This window comes from Convolutriloba macropyga, chromosome 8, assembly GCF_964194025.1.
Source record: "Convolutriloba macropyga chromosome 8, txConMacr16.3, whole genome shotgun sequence".
Classification (NCBI taxonomy): domain Eukaryota; kingdom Metazoa; phylum Xenacoelomorpha; order Acoela; family Convolutidae; genus Convolutriloba; species Convolutriloba macropyga.
Genome location: NC_134475.1, coordinates 44,167,916 through 44,186,613, shown reverse-complemented (window position 1 = coordinate 44,186,613; position 18,698 = coordinate 44,167,916). Strand labels below are relative to the sequence as shown.

General features: G+C 33.7%; 1 protein-coding gene across 1 annotated transcript in view; it reads left to right on the top strand.

Moving 5' to 3' along the window:
- The window catches only part of LOC142344754 (uncharacterized), a 47,086-nt gene that overhangs the window by 25,410 nt on the left and 2,978 nt on the right, over nucleotides 1–18,698 (top strand). The window contains exons 3-4 of the mRNA XM_075396651.1: nucleotides 3,093–3,233; nucleotides 12,823–13,018. Of these exons, the coding sequence (XP_075252766.1) occupies nucleotides 3,093–3,233; nucleotides 12,823–13,018 (337 nt within the window). The remainder of the gene's footprint in view (nucleotides 1–3,092; nucleotides 3,234–12,822; nucleotides 13,019–18,698) is intronic.

Here is an 18,698-nt window from a genome sequence, read left to right as displayed (position 1 = left end):
TCAATGCTTGGAGACATAAAAATAAACCGGTTTCATTAAATATACATCCTTATGAACATCCTTATTCTTTATTGAAAAAAATCTTCGATCGTTTTGATTTCTGTTCTTTATAATGTCAGAGAAGATAGATCGAACGAATCTCCTCCAGTATAATAAAACACAAATTAGTTTGAGAGTTAGGGAGTTTATGGGTGTCCAGGTTGAAAAATTTAATTGACATGTTCATAATTTTTTTGAAATTGAGAAAGTTTTTTTTTTGTTTTGGAACTGCTCTTCGAACTGATCTTTTCCAGCCGTTGAGTTCTTGTACAGTAAAAAACAAAAATTTTGAAACTGTCACAGAATAATCGAAAATGTTTTTTGCAAGAAGAAGAAAATTTTTTTTCTTTTTCAGTTATTATCAAAATTTTTAAATTTTCCTATTTCTTTAAGAACTGACATAGATCGAAAGGCCAAAACGCAAATCTTACTGATAACGAAAGTTCCCCCAATGCTACTAAATAAGAGCCCTTAAGAACGGCTTTAATCGTTCCTTTACATTTTATACACAGCTAGAGGCAGAGTGCAAAAATTTTCAGAAATATTAAAAAGTTAGAAAAATTCCAAAACTTCGCTAAAGTTCCTAAATATTTTCAAAACCAAATTTATGTTTGATCAATCTAGCTATTAATATAACCTCAAGGTTTTTAAGAGAAAGGAATAGACCGATTATGCTCATGAAGCGTCAAAACTCAAAATTTTTCGAAAAACTTCAAAAAGGTTAATTCAGCTTTTGAGTCAATTTTACGATAATCGATACAATTGCCCAAAAAGTCCAAATCTAGTTATCACGTAAGAAACAATCAGGGCATAAAACATCGCTGACGAACAAGAGTAAAGATCAGAGGCGGAAAAGAAGTTATATAAAATGTTTCTTTTGTGTCGAGAATAGTATGAGATTGTGTTTTTGCGCTTGTGTCAGTGTATGTATGTGTGTGTATTTTGTGGTATGTATGTAAGACAGAGAGAGAGAAAGAATATTAGTGTGAGAGAAATAGTTTGTTCAAGCGTTAGACACAAATAGAGGCCGAGTGCAAAAACTGTCCGGAATCTTTGAAAATTGGAAATATTACTCATCATTTGCTAAAAATTAAGGCTTTAAATATGTCCAACACCACAATGCGGAGACTGGCGATTCTGTGTTTTCAATCTGGCTGATGGCACGACTGCGAGATTCTCAAAAAGTTCTTGTTCCATTCTGCTGATGAAAAATCAAAAGATGACATGGCATTTGGAAAGTTTTCACAAACTTGGTTTCAGATTTCGTGTCGTTTTTGCGATAACTAATACAGTTGCCTCAAGAAGGCCAAACCTGTTTCTCCAGAAAACAAGACATAAATGAACGGCGACGATTTATGTGTAAAGATCAGATACCAAAAAATTTTTGTTTGGTGGAGAGGTCGGCATTTGTTTGAGTGTAAGTGCACACTTCTCTGTGTATGTATGGGTGTGCGTTTTTGTAATGTTTTTATTATGTGTGACGGTGGCATCAAATTTTCCAGGAAAAACCATCAAGACGTTAATCGAAAGTTTCCTTTGTGCAAGAAGAAGAAATTTTCTTTTCTTTTTCAGTTATTATGAAAACTTTTTAGTTTTCCTATGTTACATCGTAGCCTCATTTGTGGAGAAGAAATAATACTCATTCCGTCTATCCTGGCTCACCAAATCATGACGCCCTTTAAGTCAGTAAAATTATCCACAAAAATGTCTTAACGCTAATTGTTCAAATTTTTTTGAAAACGGGGGAATATAATGCGGGGTGACAGATCGCGTTGAAATTTATTATAGAAAATGATAAATTTGTAGTAAATTTAGTCAGGTTAAATGGAGATTCGTCAGCATTTCCTTACAGTTCCAAGCCTGAAAATTTTGAATATTGAATATCATTTGCCAAAAAGAAAATTTAATGTTTTTTTCATTTTCGGGATGTGTATTTGTGTGCACGCTTGAATGGGAGTATAAATGTCTGTTTGTGACGTGTGTGCTATGTGCATTTTACAAGAGAAAGAAGAAGAAAGAATTAGTCTGAGGCAATTCCTCTAATTGTTGGACAAAAATAGAATGCAAAAACTCTCAAAAATCATGACAAAATTATAAAATACCTATTATTTGCTACAAATTGCAAAAAAATTAAGTCCAAAACTAATTCAAAACTGTTTGTTCGATAAAAATTTTTCTTAAAAAAATGTCCCATTATGTTCATGAAATATCAAAATTGATCAAAATCAAAGTTCAAAACTTCAAAAAGAACTGTTTCAAAGTTTCGTGTCAAAATTACAGTTACCGATACAATTGCCTGAGAAAGTCCACGCCTAATTTTTTTAGGAAAAAACAAAGAAGACAGACACAAGTAAACATTGAGGAACCTTGAGTATTGGTTCCCAAAACAAATTAAAATTTTTTTGGTGTTGGGCTTTGTGTTTGTTTGTCGGTGTTTGTTTGTGTAATGTGTAGTGTATGTGTGTTTGTATGATTTTTCTGTGTCCGTTTGTTTCAAATGGTACTACACTTATCTTTCTAGAATTTGTTGAAAAGTTTTAGGCTGCCGAAAAAAACGGCATTTTTAGTTCAAACAGTACAAGTAATTTCTTCCAATGCATATACGTTGCTTTTTGATACTCCCAACGGTTTCTCTGACAGAATTTAAAAGTTGGTTTTGCAACCTTGTTACTGAATGCAAACTGCTCACGAGGGTATACTGTTGGAGCGCTTGTACTGATTTCTCTTTATACTTACAAAATTTTTCTCATCAAACAAAAAACTAAAAGGTGTGCAATCGGGCGTATAGCCGAATGAGAACTAAAGCAGAATTGTCTTTTCCCTTTCAAAGTATCTGGTTTCAATTTGATTCTGAATAGCTCTCCATTTGTTGACCATGGTGTGATGTCGGGTTGCCCTCGAACTAATCTTTAACACTGTTATTATAGCTTTTTCTGTTCATTTTAACATATCCTGCTCTACCAGCGCTCGGCTCACTCAGTGTCTTCCCCCAGGCGGCCCCACATAGCATCACTGCTATTTCCACTTTACATGGCTTCTGTGTTGTGTTTCAGCTGTATTGTGTTCGCAGTGATTGGCCTCGTTGCGACTGGAGACGCACACGTTCTGTTCTTCATTTGCGAGCCTGAAAAGAAAGTGGCAATAATCTCAATTGCATTATTATCTTGTATTCTTCAAATGTGCTTCTTCTTCTGGTAAGAGTGTGTTGATCTTTTAAATCATTATCAGCTCTAAATCACATGATAAATTTTTTAAACTTTAAACCTGATAAACGGCTGAAACAAAGCACCCTTATCAGCAGGAGAATATAATAGGGTAAAAGCTCACAGGATAACCAGTGCGCTTCTCCGTAATTTTAAAATGTTTTGCGACTGAGAGAAATGTGTACTCCCATGCTTATAATATGATGCAATTAAGATAGCTGGGGTCTTTACCAAACGAGCCCTATACTTTCCATCGTAAACGATGACGTACTGAATCAATAGACTTTGTTCATCTAATTAACGTAAGAACGCATTCGTTCATATGCACATCTAATAAATTAATCACTTTGTTTGAAAACCAAACTAAAAACTGCCTGGAAATTTTCAGCTTTCGCAAAGCTGCTACCAACTGTGAAACTTATAAAAATGGAACAAACAATATGGTTATATTCAAGAGTAGTCATCTTATATTGATCGATGTCCTCCCATTTCAGTAAAAGCTTCAATGTATTCGTTCAGTGTGAATAGTACAAAAATTCATCGTGCGTTTGAAACTTTTTTTTGCTCAGATGCATTATTTAAGGTTAGATTTAAGAATTTCTCAGTATACCCGTCTTCATACAATGCATCTGATCAAAATCTGATCAAATTTATAGCAAGAACGAGGACATTAATCTAAAAGAACAGGGAGGCTCGGTAATCTGCTGTTCTGCAAGATGTTCTGACTCCGGTCAACTACATTCTTGGCTTAAATATCTACCAAATCAAAGAGATAGAAAAAAATCAAAATAATAAAGAGTAGATTCTGCTTTGTGAGTTAAGTGAGTTGATTCACGTCTGGCTTATTTTTTTACTGGAATGAACAAAATTTGAACTGAGTAAAACATTTCATATATAGTCGAAAAAAGAAAACAATACAATTTCTTGAGCAGAAAAAAAACAAAACGAAGGTCAAGTGAACACCTAATTTTGTCAAACAAGGTTTACATTCTGAGTTCAACATCTTTCCTTTTTTCAAAGGAGACTTTAAACACTAAGTTCATTCAAGAAACCATTTAAGCTTTATGATAATTCAGTTAATAACTTTAATTTTGTTTGGGATTATCAAGTAAGTGCGCTCGAAAAATTTATCAAGCGGTTGGCAAAAAACCAATAATGCAGGCGGTATCAAATGAAGGCAGGAACACAATTTCAACTGCAGAATGTTAAAGTTCAGCGAACAGGACTTTTTGACTTCTTAACGCGTGTTGCCTTGATCAGAAAATGCAAATGATCACAGGTCCTCATTTAAAATGCAACGAAAAGAACAAGCTAGTGAGTCAGCTTTTGTTAGTTACCAAAAAAATATTAAACAGAAATAAAAGCAAAAAAGAAACAGAAACAAAATTGGACATATGGGAACCGCAATTTCTCAGAAATGCAATTTTGATAGATTCTATACAAATCGTATAAGTTGTTCTATTATACAACATCCATTCTATTTATCATCGAGATCAATGATTTTGCGGAAAACCAGCGTGGAGAGAACAAAAGGAACATTTCCTGAGACTCAACAAAAATTAAAGTTAATGGAGTTAAAGTTAAAAGCACATAGCTTCACGTTAAAACGTGTAACTGCAATAAATATCAGTAACTGGCTCTTAAAATCAAAAAATGAAAACTTTATATAATTTCTTAATTGCATTGAGCGGCCAGGTGCCAGAAATAACATGAAAAGAGATTATCACGCTCCAAATTTTGCAAACACGATTCACTAAACAAATCCCCTTAACTTTTTAAAGAAAGCAGCAGGGAGCTGCTAAAAATGAAACTAACTATCAAGTCAAAAAAACGACCAAACAGAAAATGCAGAAGGCCATCATTTTTTTTTGAATGCAAGCATTTTCCAAGTCGTCAAAAGCTCAAGTTGTTGACCTCAAATACTCAGTTTTTTGTCAGCGCCTTGGGAAAAAGTAAAATGATCCCTTCATCAATGAGACTTCGTGATAATACCACAAAGAGATCATCAAATCTTGCAAATCGAAAACAGTTAAATTGAAAAATATGAGAAAGGAAAAAAGCGACAACAATAGGCAGAACTTAATAATAATAATAATAATAATAATAATAATAATAATAATAAATTGTTTTCAAATAAGTTAGCATTGCTGTACAAACTAGGCCGCACAGAACCGCCACTTACTTGATAGGTCATCAAAAGGTCCGATGGTCCACGTCAAGTGATGCCAGTAGCAGTACTAAGAAACTTTAAAAGACAGATTGTCAGATGCTTGAGATGCAAAAGATTTGAAATGATCAGCTCAATATATTAACGAAACTATTTGTTGGTTATTGCTAATGTAATTGTCTCTAAAACTATACTGATAAGGTTTCAGTTCTTTTTCACTCAAGATTTGTACTTCTGAAATGAAATTGGGGTTAAATTTTGAAATAAAGTTCAACAATTTTCTTATTCTTACTCCTAATTGTTTAGGGCTAAGTCCACTAACCGCGTTTGTACTTTTTTAACTGACGGGATGATGTTCTTCTTAACTCAACTGACTCTATTTCTTTCTTTGTTATAAGAAATTTTAGACTATTTATTTCGCATTCCAATCTAAGTATCTCTGTTAATTTTTAAACAGTTCAAAAATGTGCAAATCTTTGATCGAATGCATTTTATACTTTTCTCGATTTTGCAGTGTTGATTCCGTTTTTCTCTTTTTAAACATGATTCTGGCAATTTGTTTTATTTTTGCTTCTAGAGGCTGAAGTGTTGTCTTGCTACTAGTTCCATAGACTAAAACACCATAATTTAGTATTGGTTGTACGTACACTTTATATGTTACAGGAAGCTGTGCAGTTGTTAAAATTGGTCTCAACTTATAAAACAATCCAGAAAATTTGGACAGTTTCTCGCACATAACTCGAGGATATGCCGATTAAAATTAAGTTTTTCATCAATATGTACTCCTAAGTATTTTAAAGACGTTTTTTGACTGATCACATCATTCTGCAAAATTATCTCTTGTTGAGAAGATTTTCGTTTTGCGTTCAAATTCACAAGGTGCGTCTTTTCTAAATTGAGTGTCAGTTTGTTTCGCAAAAGATAGTCGGCTACAGTTTCGATTGACTTCTCAAATGTTTCTTTACTTGAAAACGCATTTTGCTTCAAAACAGCGTCATCAGCAAACAAAATTGCAGTTGAGTCACCGCAGAACTCTTGAATATCATTTATATAAACTAGAAAGAGCGGTGGTCCTAGCACCGAGCCCTGCGGCACTCCATATTCTATTGGTAAGAATTCCGACCTAAACTCAACCGATTTGACGCATTGTTGTCTGTCACTCAGATAACTTATGTACAGGTCCTCTCATTCCTATGTTTTCTAGCTTTTCCAGGAGCAATTTTTGTCAATTGTATCAAATGCTTTCTTCAGATCTATGAAGACAGCCTTCACTTCTTTAAATCCATTTTCCCAGTCTTCTCTGATTCCCTCGAGGAAACTAACTAATGCATCAGTAGTCCCTCTTTTTTGTCGGAATCCAAATTGATTTTTATTAAGCAATTCGTATTTCTCGAGGAATCTGGTCATTCGATCACATAGTATTTTTTCTAGTATTTTTCCAACCGTTGGTTGGCCTGTAGTTCTGAGCCTGTAGTTCTGAGCTTCGTAAGCTTCGAAGCTCAGAACTAATTGGCCTGTAGTTCTGAGCTTCGTAAGCATTCCCGCACTTATGTATTGGAATTACTACTGCTTTTTTCAAACATTTTGGGAAGGTTCCTTTTTCGAAACACTTATTGACTAAAAACGTCAATGTAGGAACTATAGCATATTCTATTTTTTTAAGTATAAAGTTATTGAGACCGTCACAATCAGTGCTGTATTTGTTTTTCAATTTTTTAATGACTAGTGATATTTCGGCTTCATTTGTTGAGGTCGAAAACATGCTGTTTAAAGTTCTTTTTTGTCTTCCAATTTTTCCAAGATCAAATAATTTATTCGATAAAATTGTTCCGATAGTTGTGAAGTAAATGTTAAAACCTTCAATCTGTTTCTCTGACAACTCCTCTCGTTCTTTTCGTGTACTTCCACTCAATGTTTTCATTGTATTAAAAAAGCTGCTGGAATTATTGTTTTTTGCGTTTTTGTGCAACATTTTCTGATAATAGATTCTTTTATTTTCTTTCTCAGCTTATTCCTGATTTTATTGAACTTTTCCTTGTTTTTATTATTTTTGTATCTCAAAAAGGTCTAGAATAAGCTCTGTTTTTTTGCTGCTAAATTTTTTATACTGTTGTCAATCCAATTTGGTTGCTTAGAAGGTTTTGATTTTTTCAATGGAATATAATTGTCAACTTCCTCAATGATAGCCTCTTGGAACTTTCCAAATGCAAGATCACAATCCAAAGCATAAAAGTGCGACATAAGTCTGCCTAATTTGTCTCTTATTTTTAAAACCATTTTTTCTAAAATTAAGTGGTTTTCAAGAACCGTCCAATCCCTGTAAACTTTGTTTTTCAGTGGTACAGTCTTTCCGACGTAGTCAGAGAACACGATTTGGACAGTATAGTGATCCGTTACAGAACTTAACATCCTTTGAATTTCAGGCACAAGTACTGAGTGTCTGAGCCATAGAAACAATACACTATTGACTAAAAATGCGCTACAGAAATTATGACTACTAAGAGAGCCCAATTGTCCTCTCATTAATCAAACTTAGTGATCAGACCTCAGAGATTCGAAGAAAAAAATACACGACTCTAACATTCGCCAAAATTTAACGTGATCCCAATGTCAAAATCATTAAAACAAATAAATGTCGAAAGAAAACTTTATCTATTTTCACTAACTGTTTTAAAAGAGCAATGGGTGAAAAACGTGTCTAAAAGCCGGATAATTGTTGGAAATAAGGTTACTCTTCTCCACGTTGAAACCAATTTCAGCGATGTTTATACCTTGAAACCATTCATTCCTTTCTTCCTTTTACTTCGAACTCACTGCCTCAATTTTGCATCTAATTGGCGTTAAACACATCAAGATATCTTAAAGATGGCTCCCCAAAGTAATCCAAATACTTTCTATTGTATAAACACCGATGAAGCTAATATAATCCTCGCTATTGGGTTGGGCGATTATTAGCAGCCCGAATTTGTTGCTCTTATCAAAATAATTTGGCAAATATTTGTAATTTGTCGAAATTTGTACCTAATTACGCTAAAATGCCGAATATTCGCAAAAATTTAAACCTGGATAACCTCTCGAAAAAGACGTAATGTGATATATTTTTTAGTTTTATAATTCTACGCGCCATAGATTGTCTTCGTATAAAAGTAGTCTTTCTACGTAAAATAGCGGTGGGCAAAAGTTCTCTGAACGATAAAACCAGTTGAGGTTGGAACAATAAAACTAAGTGGGTTTGGACCAAAAACGTCTGATTTCCACGTTTGAAATGTGATCGATGAAAATTAGTTTGACAAATGAATTGGCATAGATGACGTGATATGAAAACAATGGCATGGCATGATACGAAAACAAGTGATTATGAGGTCGCTAAAAGGGGCCAATCGTTTTGCAAGATTGGTTCTCGGTAGAGGGCAAATAGTTAAAAAGTTTTTTTGCTGGCAAATGAGTTGATTTTGATTTAATCAGTATTAATCATGTCAAAAACTTTGGCTTAATTTGTTTGGGTGTTTGATTCTTTAGATGTCGTTTATTTTCCAATTTTTTAATCAACTGCACATTCATATGATGGATTTTTATGTGCTGGATTACTGCAATTTTGCTATTTATATCTTAGAAGAAAATTTTTGGACTAAGGAATAGCTTTTATTTTGATCCTCAATTTTAATAGTTTCCCGTGACGACTTCAACTTTTTCGCTTTGAGACTAATTTAATTTAGTCAAAAGTTAGCATTTGTCTGTCGAACCACAAGTCAATAACATTGTCGTCCTCATTAGTATTATATTTCAAAAGTATTTTCAAAGTAAAGAAAAATTGGTGCCGGTCATAGCTTAACAAAGCAATTTTGAATTTGACAACTTCGGAGTTGATTTGTCATTTTACTGAAGTTGCTGGGAATCTCTAAATCTAAGGCAAAAGTTTTTGTTGTTTTTGATCACTGAAATTAGCAATATTTCGTTTGATGTTGTCAATTTTCTTTAATGTTTTTAATAGCCGCCCTCATCTTCTCAGCCGGCTATTATAGCGCTCCTATTTTTTTTTTTTTACTTCGTCGAATAAAAAAATGTTTCGCTTTACCTCATTTTGCCGCCTTTTCAACATTTTGCGTGAAATCTTTTTGACTTCTCTAGGCTAGTTTCTCTCTTCTCTCATTCTGCTCAAAGTCCTTTTAAACAGCAGCTGCTCAGCAAAGCAAATCAAAATGAACAGAGTCAGTATAAAAAATTGAAGTCAGAAATAGAAACGGGATAAACCCATAAAGCCCAATTTTAGATGCCCGCTATTTGAACGTCGGTCCTATAAGTATTAGTTACCTCTCTCGAATGCTTATTGTTATTGATAGTAGCCCCTGTAGCCTCTCTCTAAGAAACATAAGTATGTTCAACTACGAAATGCCATCAAAATAAATCGGACTTAAAAAAATGTTTTTGTACAAAAATCTTTTTTTTCAATATCTTCTGTTATTTCAATCCCATTCATGCTTATTGGAATCAACGGCGGCTAATTTCCGGCAATCTGCCGGGTATGTTTTGTAAATTCGTTTCTTAAAGATTCGTTATAGCTTTTATGGCTATTATGCTAAGCAAAATGTCTTTTTAATGCAAATGTATTGGGATTGTTTTTACTATTCATACCAACTTAAGCATTAGAGTAAAAGCTGTCTTCCCTAATTATTCCTTGTTTTGAAAAGTGGCATTTTTCGGGTTTTTTCATTTTTATAGACCAAAGAAAGGTTTTTAAGGCATAAAAGCTGGGTTAATGGGTTGATTTTAATCAACACGAAAATTATTTTGTCGATCTGGATTTCATGAAAATTGTGAACTTTTAAGTGATTATTTCTTGTTTTTGGAATTATGAAAATTTTCTCAGGTTCCTTTTTTTAGTGACCAACTAAAGTTTTCAGACTGAGATTTGTTTGTGTGAATAGTTTTTTGATGACTCAGATAATTTTTTTAGGTTATTAACATTACAAGTTTCATCGCTGTCAATTAATTATCGATTCTCGTTACTTTAACAACCAGAGTATTTACAATTCAAATTGGTTGTCATTTTTTTTAAGTATTTTTGTAAATTCGTGTTTTAAAGATCAGTTATAGTTAATAGGGCTATTTTGCTATGCAAAATATCTTTTCATGCTAATATATTGGGATTGTTTTTGTTATTCATGCCAACTTAAGCACTAGAGTAGAAGCTGTCTTCACTAACTATTCCCGTGTTTTGAAAATTGGCATTTTTCTAGTGTTATTGTTTTTATTGGCCAAAGAAACAATTTTAAGGCACAAATATGAGTTAAGGGGTTCATTTTAATCAACACAAAAATTATTTTGACGATCTGGATTTCATGAAGTTTGACAACTTTTAATTAATCATTTCTTTTGTTTGGAATTTTGAAGCTTTTTTCAGGTTCTTTTCTCTTTTAGGGAGCAAGGAAAGTGTTTAGGCTGAGTTTGGTTTCGTGAATATTTTTTGATGACTCAAATAAATTTCTGATGTTATTAACGTTACAGGTTTCAACTTTGTATATTATTTATCGATTCCCGTTACTTTAACAACCAGAGTGTTCACAATTCAATTTCTGTTTTGAAAACTTTCAAATAATGTGAAAATTGTTTTCGGTTTTTAGTATCAATTTTTCTGTTAGTCAATTGATGAGTTTTCAGGTTTGTCATTTAATTCTTTGGATTGTAATTCAGGACTTGTCCTGCTATGCTTTTTTTACTTTGTCGAACAAAAATTTGTTTAGCTTTATCATCGTTCACTGCTTTTTCGACATTTTGCGTTTAGTTTTGACTTCTATGGTCTAGTTTCATTCTTCGCTCATTGTGTTCAAAGTGTTTTAAACACCACTTGCTCGCAAAGCTATCCAAAGTGAACAGATGCACGCTACTTGGTTGTTGTTCTTATTTCTTAGTTTACATCTCTGATGCGTTTTAGCATTGATAATACCCCCATGCATCCTCTATTAAATGAGTATACATAACTTCGAAATCCAATAGAAAATAGTTCGCAAATTCAAAATATTTTTTTACAAACATCAGTTTTTGTTATTGTTTTTTCTGTTCTTTCAATTGCAATCGGTGTTATGGGAATCAATGGAGGCTATTTTCCGGCTATCTGTGGGTTATGTTTTAGCAAAGGATATCATGATAATTTTCAAGTTTTTGTTTTTTTTTTCATTTGATGTGATCACTTCAAGAATTAAATTCAACTGTTTTGGAGGTTCATAAATGGAAAACTTTTGAAATTTGCGATATTTTTGTTCGCCTTACTTTTCTACCTCCAAGCAGCAAACATTTTTTTACCCTGTCTACATGACTAAATGCTTACTAAAAGAAGTTTGGTTCCTACTGATTACGTGGTAAAAATAATATGAAGTATTTTTTGGTGATGTATCAACAATTCCCTCGTGTGAATTTCCAATATAGCTGTGCTTTCATCAATTTTTTATGTTTGTAAGTCTTTTTTTTAAGTTAAAGTTTATAAACATACAATACATTGTACTTTGCTGATGTGACGAGCTGACAAAATTCAAGTTATAAAAAAATTTTCCATATTTTTCACGTTTTTACCGGGTTTTCTCGAAGCAATTGAGCTTCTGTTGATGTGTTTGTGAGGTGACATTTGCAAAAAAAGTGCATTTTTCCACATTTGATGAACGATATTAGAATTTTTTGGCAAACCTATCAGAGGCCTATTTGTGGATTATCTGGGTATATTTTTCGGCTTGTTCAGTCATTTGAAAACTACTTTTTTGCGGGTAATTAGTTTTGAAAAAGTAAATAGTTGCGGTCAATTTGGCTGAGTGAAAACATAACTACCTTTGATGGCAAAACCTTTCACATTTTTTTGGATTCTTCTACCATTCAATCTGCGGGCTTTATAGAAACAAATGGACGAACTAGCAGTTCAGTTTTATATATTTCGTAGTTTTTATTTGCATAAGATTCCAATTCGAGTTTCCCTTCGCACCACACCATTCACGTTTGTAATAATTTATTAGAATCTTTTGCTTAAAAGCGCAATTTTTAATGGAGGGTAACAAACGGCGAAGCAGAATTGGCCCAAAAAATTAAAATAATTGACGCTATTGCGCTTCTAAAATTCTGGTTATCTCTACCTTTTATGTTGAATCTGTTATCTGTTTTAAAATGCAGTGTTTAGTCATCTACTCCTATTTTTATTGATATTTTTTTGAGATTGTTCTATAACTTTTTGAATACTAGACACTTTGCAAATGATGAGTTAAAAATTATATTTTGATTCAATTTTAAATATTTTTCTAAGAATCCGTATTTTTTTGAGGTTAGAAATACAACGTGAGTTTGCTGCTTATATTTAAGTACAAAGCGTCTCCAGTTTTGTGCTGTTGACTTTCAGGAAAACGAAGAGTAGCAAATTTTCCTCGTTTGTTTCAGTCTGAAATACGAGAAGGCATCCATGTTAATTCTGGTGACGATTCAGGTGCTATTCATGCCAATTGGTGACTTGATTGTCTATGGGAAGTTGCCGGATTTCAACTTGTTCCACTTCAGCGGTTTCCTCCTCATCTCTGTCTCAATCCTATCACTCTTCATTGCTAAACACTTAGCAATTGTTGCCAAGCAGAGAGAGGTAAACACCAGCTAAATACTAGCTTTCACTGTCATAATTTGCAAAGCTTGTAACACTTATATTATATTGAACGTCAAAAATGGCTAAAGATAAGCAAAGACTTCTATTTTTACGAAGTAGAAATTCAACTTCTGTGAAACTTTGGCATGTTCTGATCCCTTTCCCTTTTTGAAAGCAGTTGAAAAAAAACCCATTGAATTGATCCTCACGAAGTGTTTACAACAAAAAAGACATGGCAGTGGAGACATGTCAAAAGCTGTCATATGCTGCTGCTCTTGATATACCGCAGTTTTTTTACAATTGTACGCTTATATCTGAGATTGAAAATAGTACAAATCTTACTTAAGCAATTATTCTATTGCAACATTAATTAGCTCCATATAATTTTTTGCTGTTAAGTACTCCCTTAATTATTAGAGTACAAAGATGGGCACAGTTTTTTTTTGTTCAGTAAAAAATTCGATGTACAGAAAAAGACAACTCTTGCAAAATTGGCATAACTAAATTTTGAAATCTATCGATCGAGGACGGGCTTCCGCTCTCAAGTTTAAAATTCGAAGACACATTGTGATTAGCCAGTTTTTTTCAACCTTTGAAAAGTGTTTTTGAGAGAACGGCGCATATAGGCAAGCATTTTTTCCCGTTTTTTGTCCATTTTCCCTAAATTTTTGCTTGTGATTTAGATTTGCTTCATTAATATGTAACCTTCTGTAATTGATACCAGAGTGATTTTAGCCTAATAATTCGTTTCAAGTGCAAAATGGGAACATATTTCTTAATTTTTTGTTAAATTTGGCTTTTTAATTGCTCTCGAACGTAGTGTGAAGCAATTATTGTTAACGTGTAGGTCTGTTTTTATGCAAATTTTGTGCTGGACCGTTTTGACTTTGGAGTGACTTTTGAGCTTTTGACTTTGTTTTTTTTGCGTGATTAAATTTTCGCTCTCATTCAGAATTTTTAGCAGTTAAATTCAATTGGCGGAAGTTCACTACTAAATGTCAAATGAAAAGTGCGGCAAAATTGGTGTCACTATTTCACTTCAAATTTTATTAACTGGTATATAATGACTTCCAATGACGTCATTTGAAGCCCTCTTAGTGAATATAGTCCCCTCTTGACTGAAACAGGCTGCAATAGATGCGAGCTCACACTAGTTGTTCGAGAGCAATTCTTCCGTTATTGTATATGGCAACTTTCTCTTGATAATTCTTGCGCTGATTGACATTTCTTAACATGAGGTTTTTCTATAAAAGTGTGCACATGCTAATTCGATTTTTGCTGTTGTCCAACTTTTTTATTTTTGTTTGTATTTTGGTTTTACTTATTAGAAAGTCTTTTTTGCGCACGTTGTGGTTTTTAATCTCGTGTTTTTATTAAATGATTTTTTTGGAGTTCAGTATTTGAAAATCCACAAAAGTGTTTTTCATAAAATGGCAAATTATTATGTTCAGATTATTTGATCATTTTGAACTGTTTTTTTGCGAAGCTTCGAGTTGCTTCCGGAATCCTTCCGGCATTTTTTTTTCACACGAACTACTATTTGTTCAGACGGCGTTTTGACCGAAGATCGAAAGTGAGAAATTGCTAAGTGAACTATTTTTTGCTGAGCAAGAAAATTTTTTTTCATGCGCTCCGTTGAATGAAGGATTGTTTGACTTTGAATAATGATGCATATAGCTGACCGTTTTTAGCCGTTGTTGGTCAATTTGGCTCATTTGTTTTTGCTTGTTGGAAGAAAGTTTAAATTTGTTTCAATAAAAGCTATATTATTAATTGCTCTCGATTGAAGTTTTAAGCAATCATTGTAAACTTATCTTTTACTCAAAATTTTTGCTTGAGCGTTCTGACTTTTCAAGTGACTTTTACGCCCTTGAGTTTTTGCGTGATCTAAGTTCCTCTGATCAACAATTTTAGGCGGCGGTATATTTTTTTAATGGTGTTATATGTTCATCTCTAATGATGTCATTTAAAGCCTCCTAGTGTACTACTTAGTCCCCTAGGCGTACCCCCCGACTGAAGTAGGCTGTGATTGATTAGAGATCGCACTAGTGTTTCAAGAGCAGTTCTTCCGACGTTGTTCGGATATATGTTAACCACAGCAGTTAATACAGTAGGGGTTTTGAGACTCCAATAATGAGTTTGAAGGGCAAAATAGGATCATATTTTTAACTTATTTTTACTGTGTTCAGAATTCTGTCCTTTTGTATCTTTGAATGGACTTTTGCTATCATTTTAAATATTAATGGCCTTTCATTACATTAGTCTTTGTGTTCCTTAGTCTTGGTGTTCTCTTAATTATTTTTATTGGTTTATTATTGCGTAGTCTTGGGTCCACAATCTGTTTCCTTTTTAGTCTGTGTCGTTCGTCTTTTTCTGATAAGTTTAATTTCTGCAATAGTTTAAATTCTTTTCATCGAAGTTGTCTCCAATAGGGAGAGAAATATCAGTCAAAATTTTAAAATGCTTTGATGCCAGAACCGAGAAATTATTAATTATTGATTGTATGTTTTTTTTATTTGCTGTTTGGACTCTTTAAAAATCAGTTCATTTTCGTGTAATAGGTGCCTCATGCTTTCCTATTGTCCTCTAGATCAAATAATAGAGTACAACGGAGATCTCATTTTTTGGCAACGGCCTTTTGGAGAACTATTACACCGGTGAGCCTTTTTAGCTGGTTAGTTTTTGAAAACTTTTTCTATTTTGCAATGTAAATATATAGTATATTTCGAACTATAGAGTAGTTTCCGTTTCAAAGTATTACATTGAGTTTTCTCCGAATTTTTAGTGGTTTACTTTTTGCTTTAAAGATTTAGTTCCCTTTGTGATTGTCGTGTGGTGTCTGAATGACTGTAGTTTTTATTTTTGTATTTGTTCCAATGATTTCAATGCTGAGCTTCCTCTTGACATGAAGTTTGAGGCATAAATTATTTTTGTCAGCCAGATTTTTTGCGAGGTAGAAAAATGAGATTGTCTCTCAACAAAAGTTATGGTTTTTTACTCTCAGTGATTACTTTTATTAAGTACTTCATTTATATGGGTGTTTTTCTTCGTGTATTATGGTTTTTCGGCAAGTCTCGACGTTTCGATTCGCTTTCGGAATTCCGACTATGTTTTTATTTTGCCAAAGTTTTTGTTACGACCATATGACGTGATGTCACGATCACTTCAAAACTGCTTTTTATTCGTTCACCCGTGCCCATTCGACTGGTTGGCGTGCGTGACGTCATTGTTCACTATTAGTGGAGCGAGTTGTTTTGTCCTTTTTTAGCCTACCGGGATAAGCAGGTAAAGCTCGACGGGCATCAAGTTCCAATAGAGACGCAAGTAATCTCTAGAGACCCTCACTTGACGCAAGTAATCATTTTCTTGCTTAGTATACTGAAGTAAAGAGGAATGCCTAATTTAAGATCAGTTTTTGAAGTTTTTGGACACAAGATAGTTATACATTTTCTGGTTTGGCTGTGATTTGAGTTTTCCTGAAGGGGGCTTTTTTGCTACAGAGGTAGTTCATAGTACTGTTGTGCAAAATAGAAATGCTTTTCATACGTTTTTTTGAGGCTCATTTGTTGGTGATGCAAACCTAGATTTAAAAGTTTTTGGATATTTTTCAGTTTTTTTAAAATTGTTTTCAATGTTATCTTAAAGGGGCCAATTTTGTGGGTTGAAGATAAGTTATTGGATAGTTTGTTGAAGCGACCGCAAAATGATTTTGAAAAAATGATATGTTTATCGACTTTTCACTGTTGTTTTAGAGTTTTTCCATCTTGAAGGTCCAATGAAGCTTTTCGAGGCATAGATTTGGTTTTGATGTCATGGTTTCTACGAGCTTCAGCAAGTTATTTGCATTTTTTGGCTCATCCATTTTTAAACTTTCCCGTTCCTACCTCTATTTGTCTCATGTGTGCAAACAGATTTTTGCTAGCCTGTCAATTAGTTTTTCTGTAACTTTTAGCAAGGTAAAGTAAGTTTTGAAATTTGAAGAAATAAGTAAAAAATTATTGAAAACAATTAGCCATCTTTTTTGTAGTTTTTAAATTTTCTTAGAGATTTTCGAATGTCTTGCTAAAATAGCCAATGAAACATTTTTTTGAACTTGATCCTGTCTTCATGTGTAAATATTACAATTACAACTTCGTTTTAGTGACATTGACATCACGAAGTATTAGCGAAACTTCAGTATTTTTTTCCTAATTTTTCATTTTTAAATGATGTTTGTCTGTTTGTTTCGTAATAATCATTTGACGTGCTGATCACTTAGGTGGCTTTTAAGGTTTTCATTGGTTTTTCGCGACTGTATTTCGGGACTTGTCTGGCTATAGTTTTTTAATTAGTTTTTTTGTGAAGTCCTGGCACTAAGATTTGATTTTTAAAGACTTTACGTAGTGCATTAGGGTGCCAGATCTCCTTAAGTATACTGCGAGATCTCCGAAGCTGCTGGGGCGGAGGAACGGGGTTTGAAGTGCAGTAGTCCTGCTGCCTGATGCAATTTTCGTACATCCGATTTTTGTCTGATAATTTTTTCGACTGAAACTAACTAATGATCGTGTTTTGTTTTTGTCTTATTTTTTAGAGCCTGGCTGAATTCACCTTATTTAGGGAACCAAATAATGACACTCTTGACATTTAGATAAAATTAGCCTGTCGTCTGTTTTTTTCTCTAACTACTTCAATCCCAACATTGCTTAGTGGCGTGAACGGCTGCTATTTTACGGAATTCTGACTGCTTTGCTGGCATATTTCAGCTCTTTTGAATTGCTTTCGAAAAAAGATTGAGGAAGTTTTTGTAGTAGTTTTTTCGAATGTTTTTTTCACTGGTCTGATTATTTAGTGGCCATGAGAAATGGCATTGACTCAAAGTGTTCGAGATCATTTAATCTCTAAGTCGCTGTCTCTGACCTTTTGTAGGCTCTTTTAAAAGTGTAAGGATCACCGAAGCTGCTGGGGTGGAGGAACGGGGTTTGAAATGCAGTAGTCCTGTTGCCTGATGCAATTTTCGTACATCTGATTTTTGTCTGATAATTTTTTCGACTGAAGGCTAAATTTGTGGCATACTTTTCTGTCTTGAGAAACGGGATGAACTGGTGAAGCCCGGAGAATTAAGTTGCTGAGCACTTGTTTTCGAGACTTACTAGTGATCAACGATAAGTTTGCGATTCTTTGAAACTGTTGGTGAGAAATGAACAATTCAAGTTTGACGGTTCTGAAAGTTTGATTCCAAATCTCCCTAACAATGCCATGCCCCTCTGTTTTTTTGAGAGAAATTTGTCGGATGTTAGTGCGTTCGTTTTTCTGTTACTGGTGTGATAATCTTCTCCGTTCATCGCCAGTTCAGCGGGAGCTGGTCCTTCCGCATCGAAAGCCATACAGAGATAGGTTACCATGATTAGCGATAAGAGGCTTCGTATTTGGACGTGATCACTTACATAAGAACAAAAATAAGTTTCGCTCTCTTGCGTAGCTCCATACGCTGACTCTGTAGCGCACGCTCCATGCGGCGGCACCCTACAGTAGAAGCATCATAAGAACCATTGTAGAAGAACGGCGGCTGTTGTCCTAGATGTCTTAAATTTATTTGAAATATTGATTCAAAATCACATCTTATAGTGATTTCTGATTCTCATATATATTTTGTTCGTAATTCTGATGTTCATCTTTCTCGCTTTTGATGCTTTAATTTTTA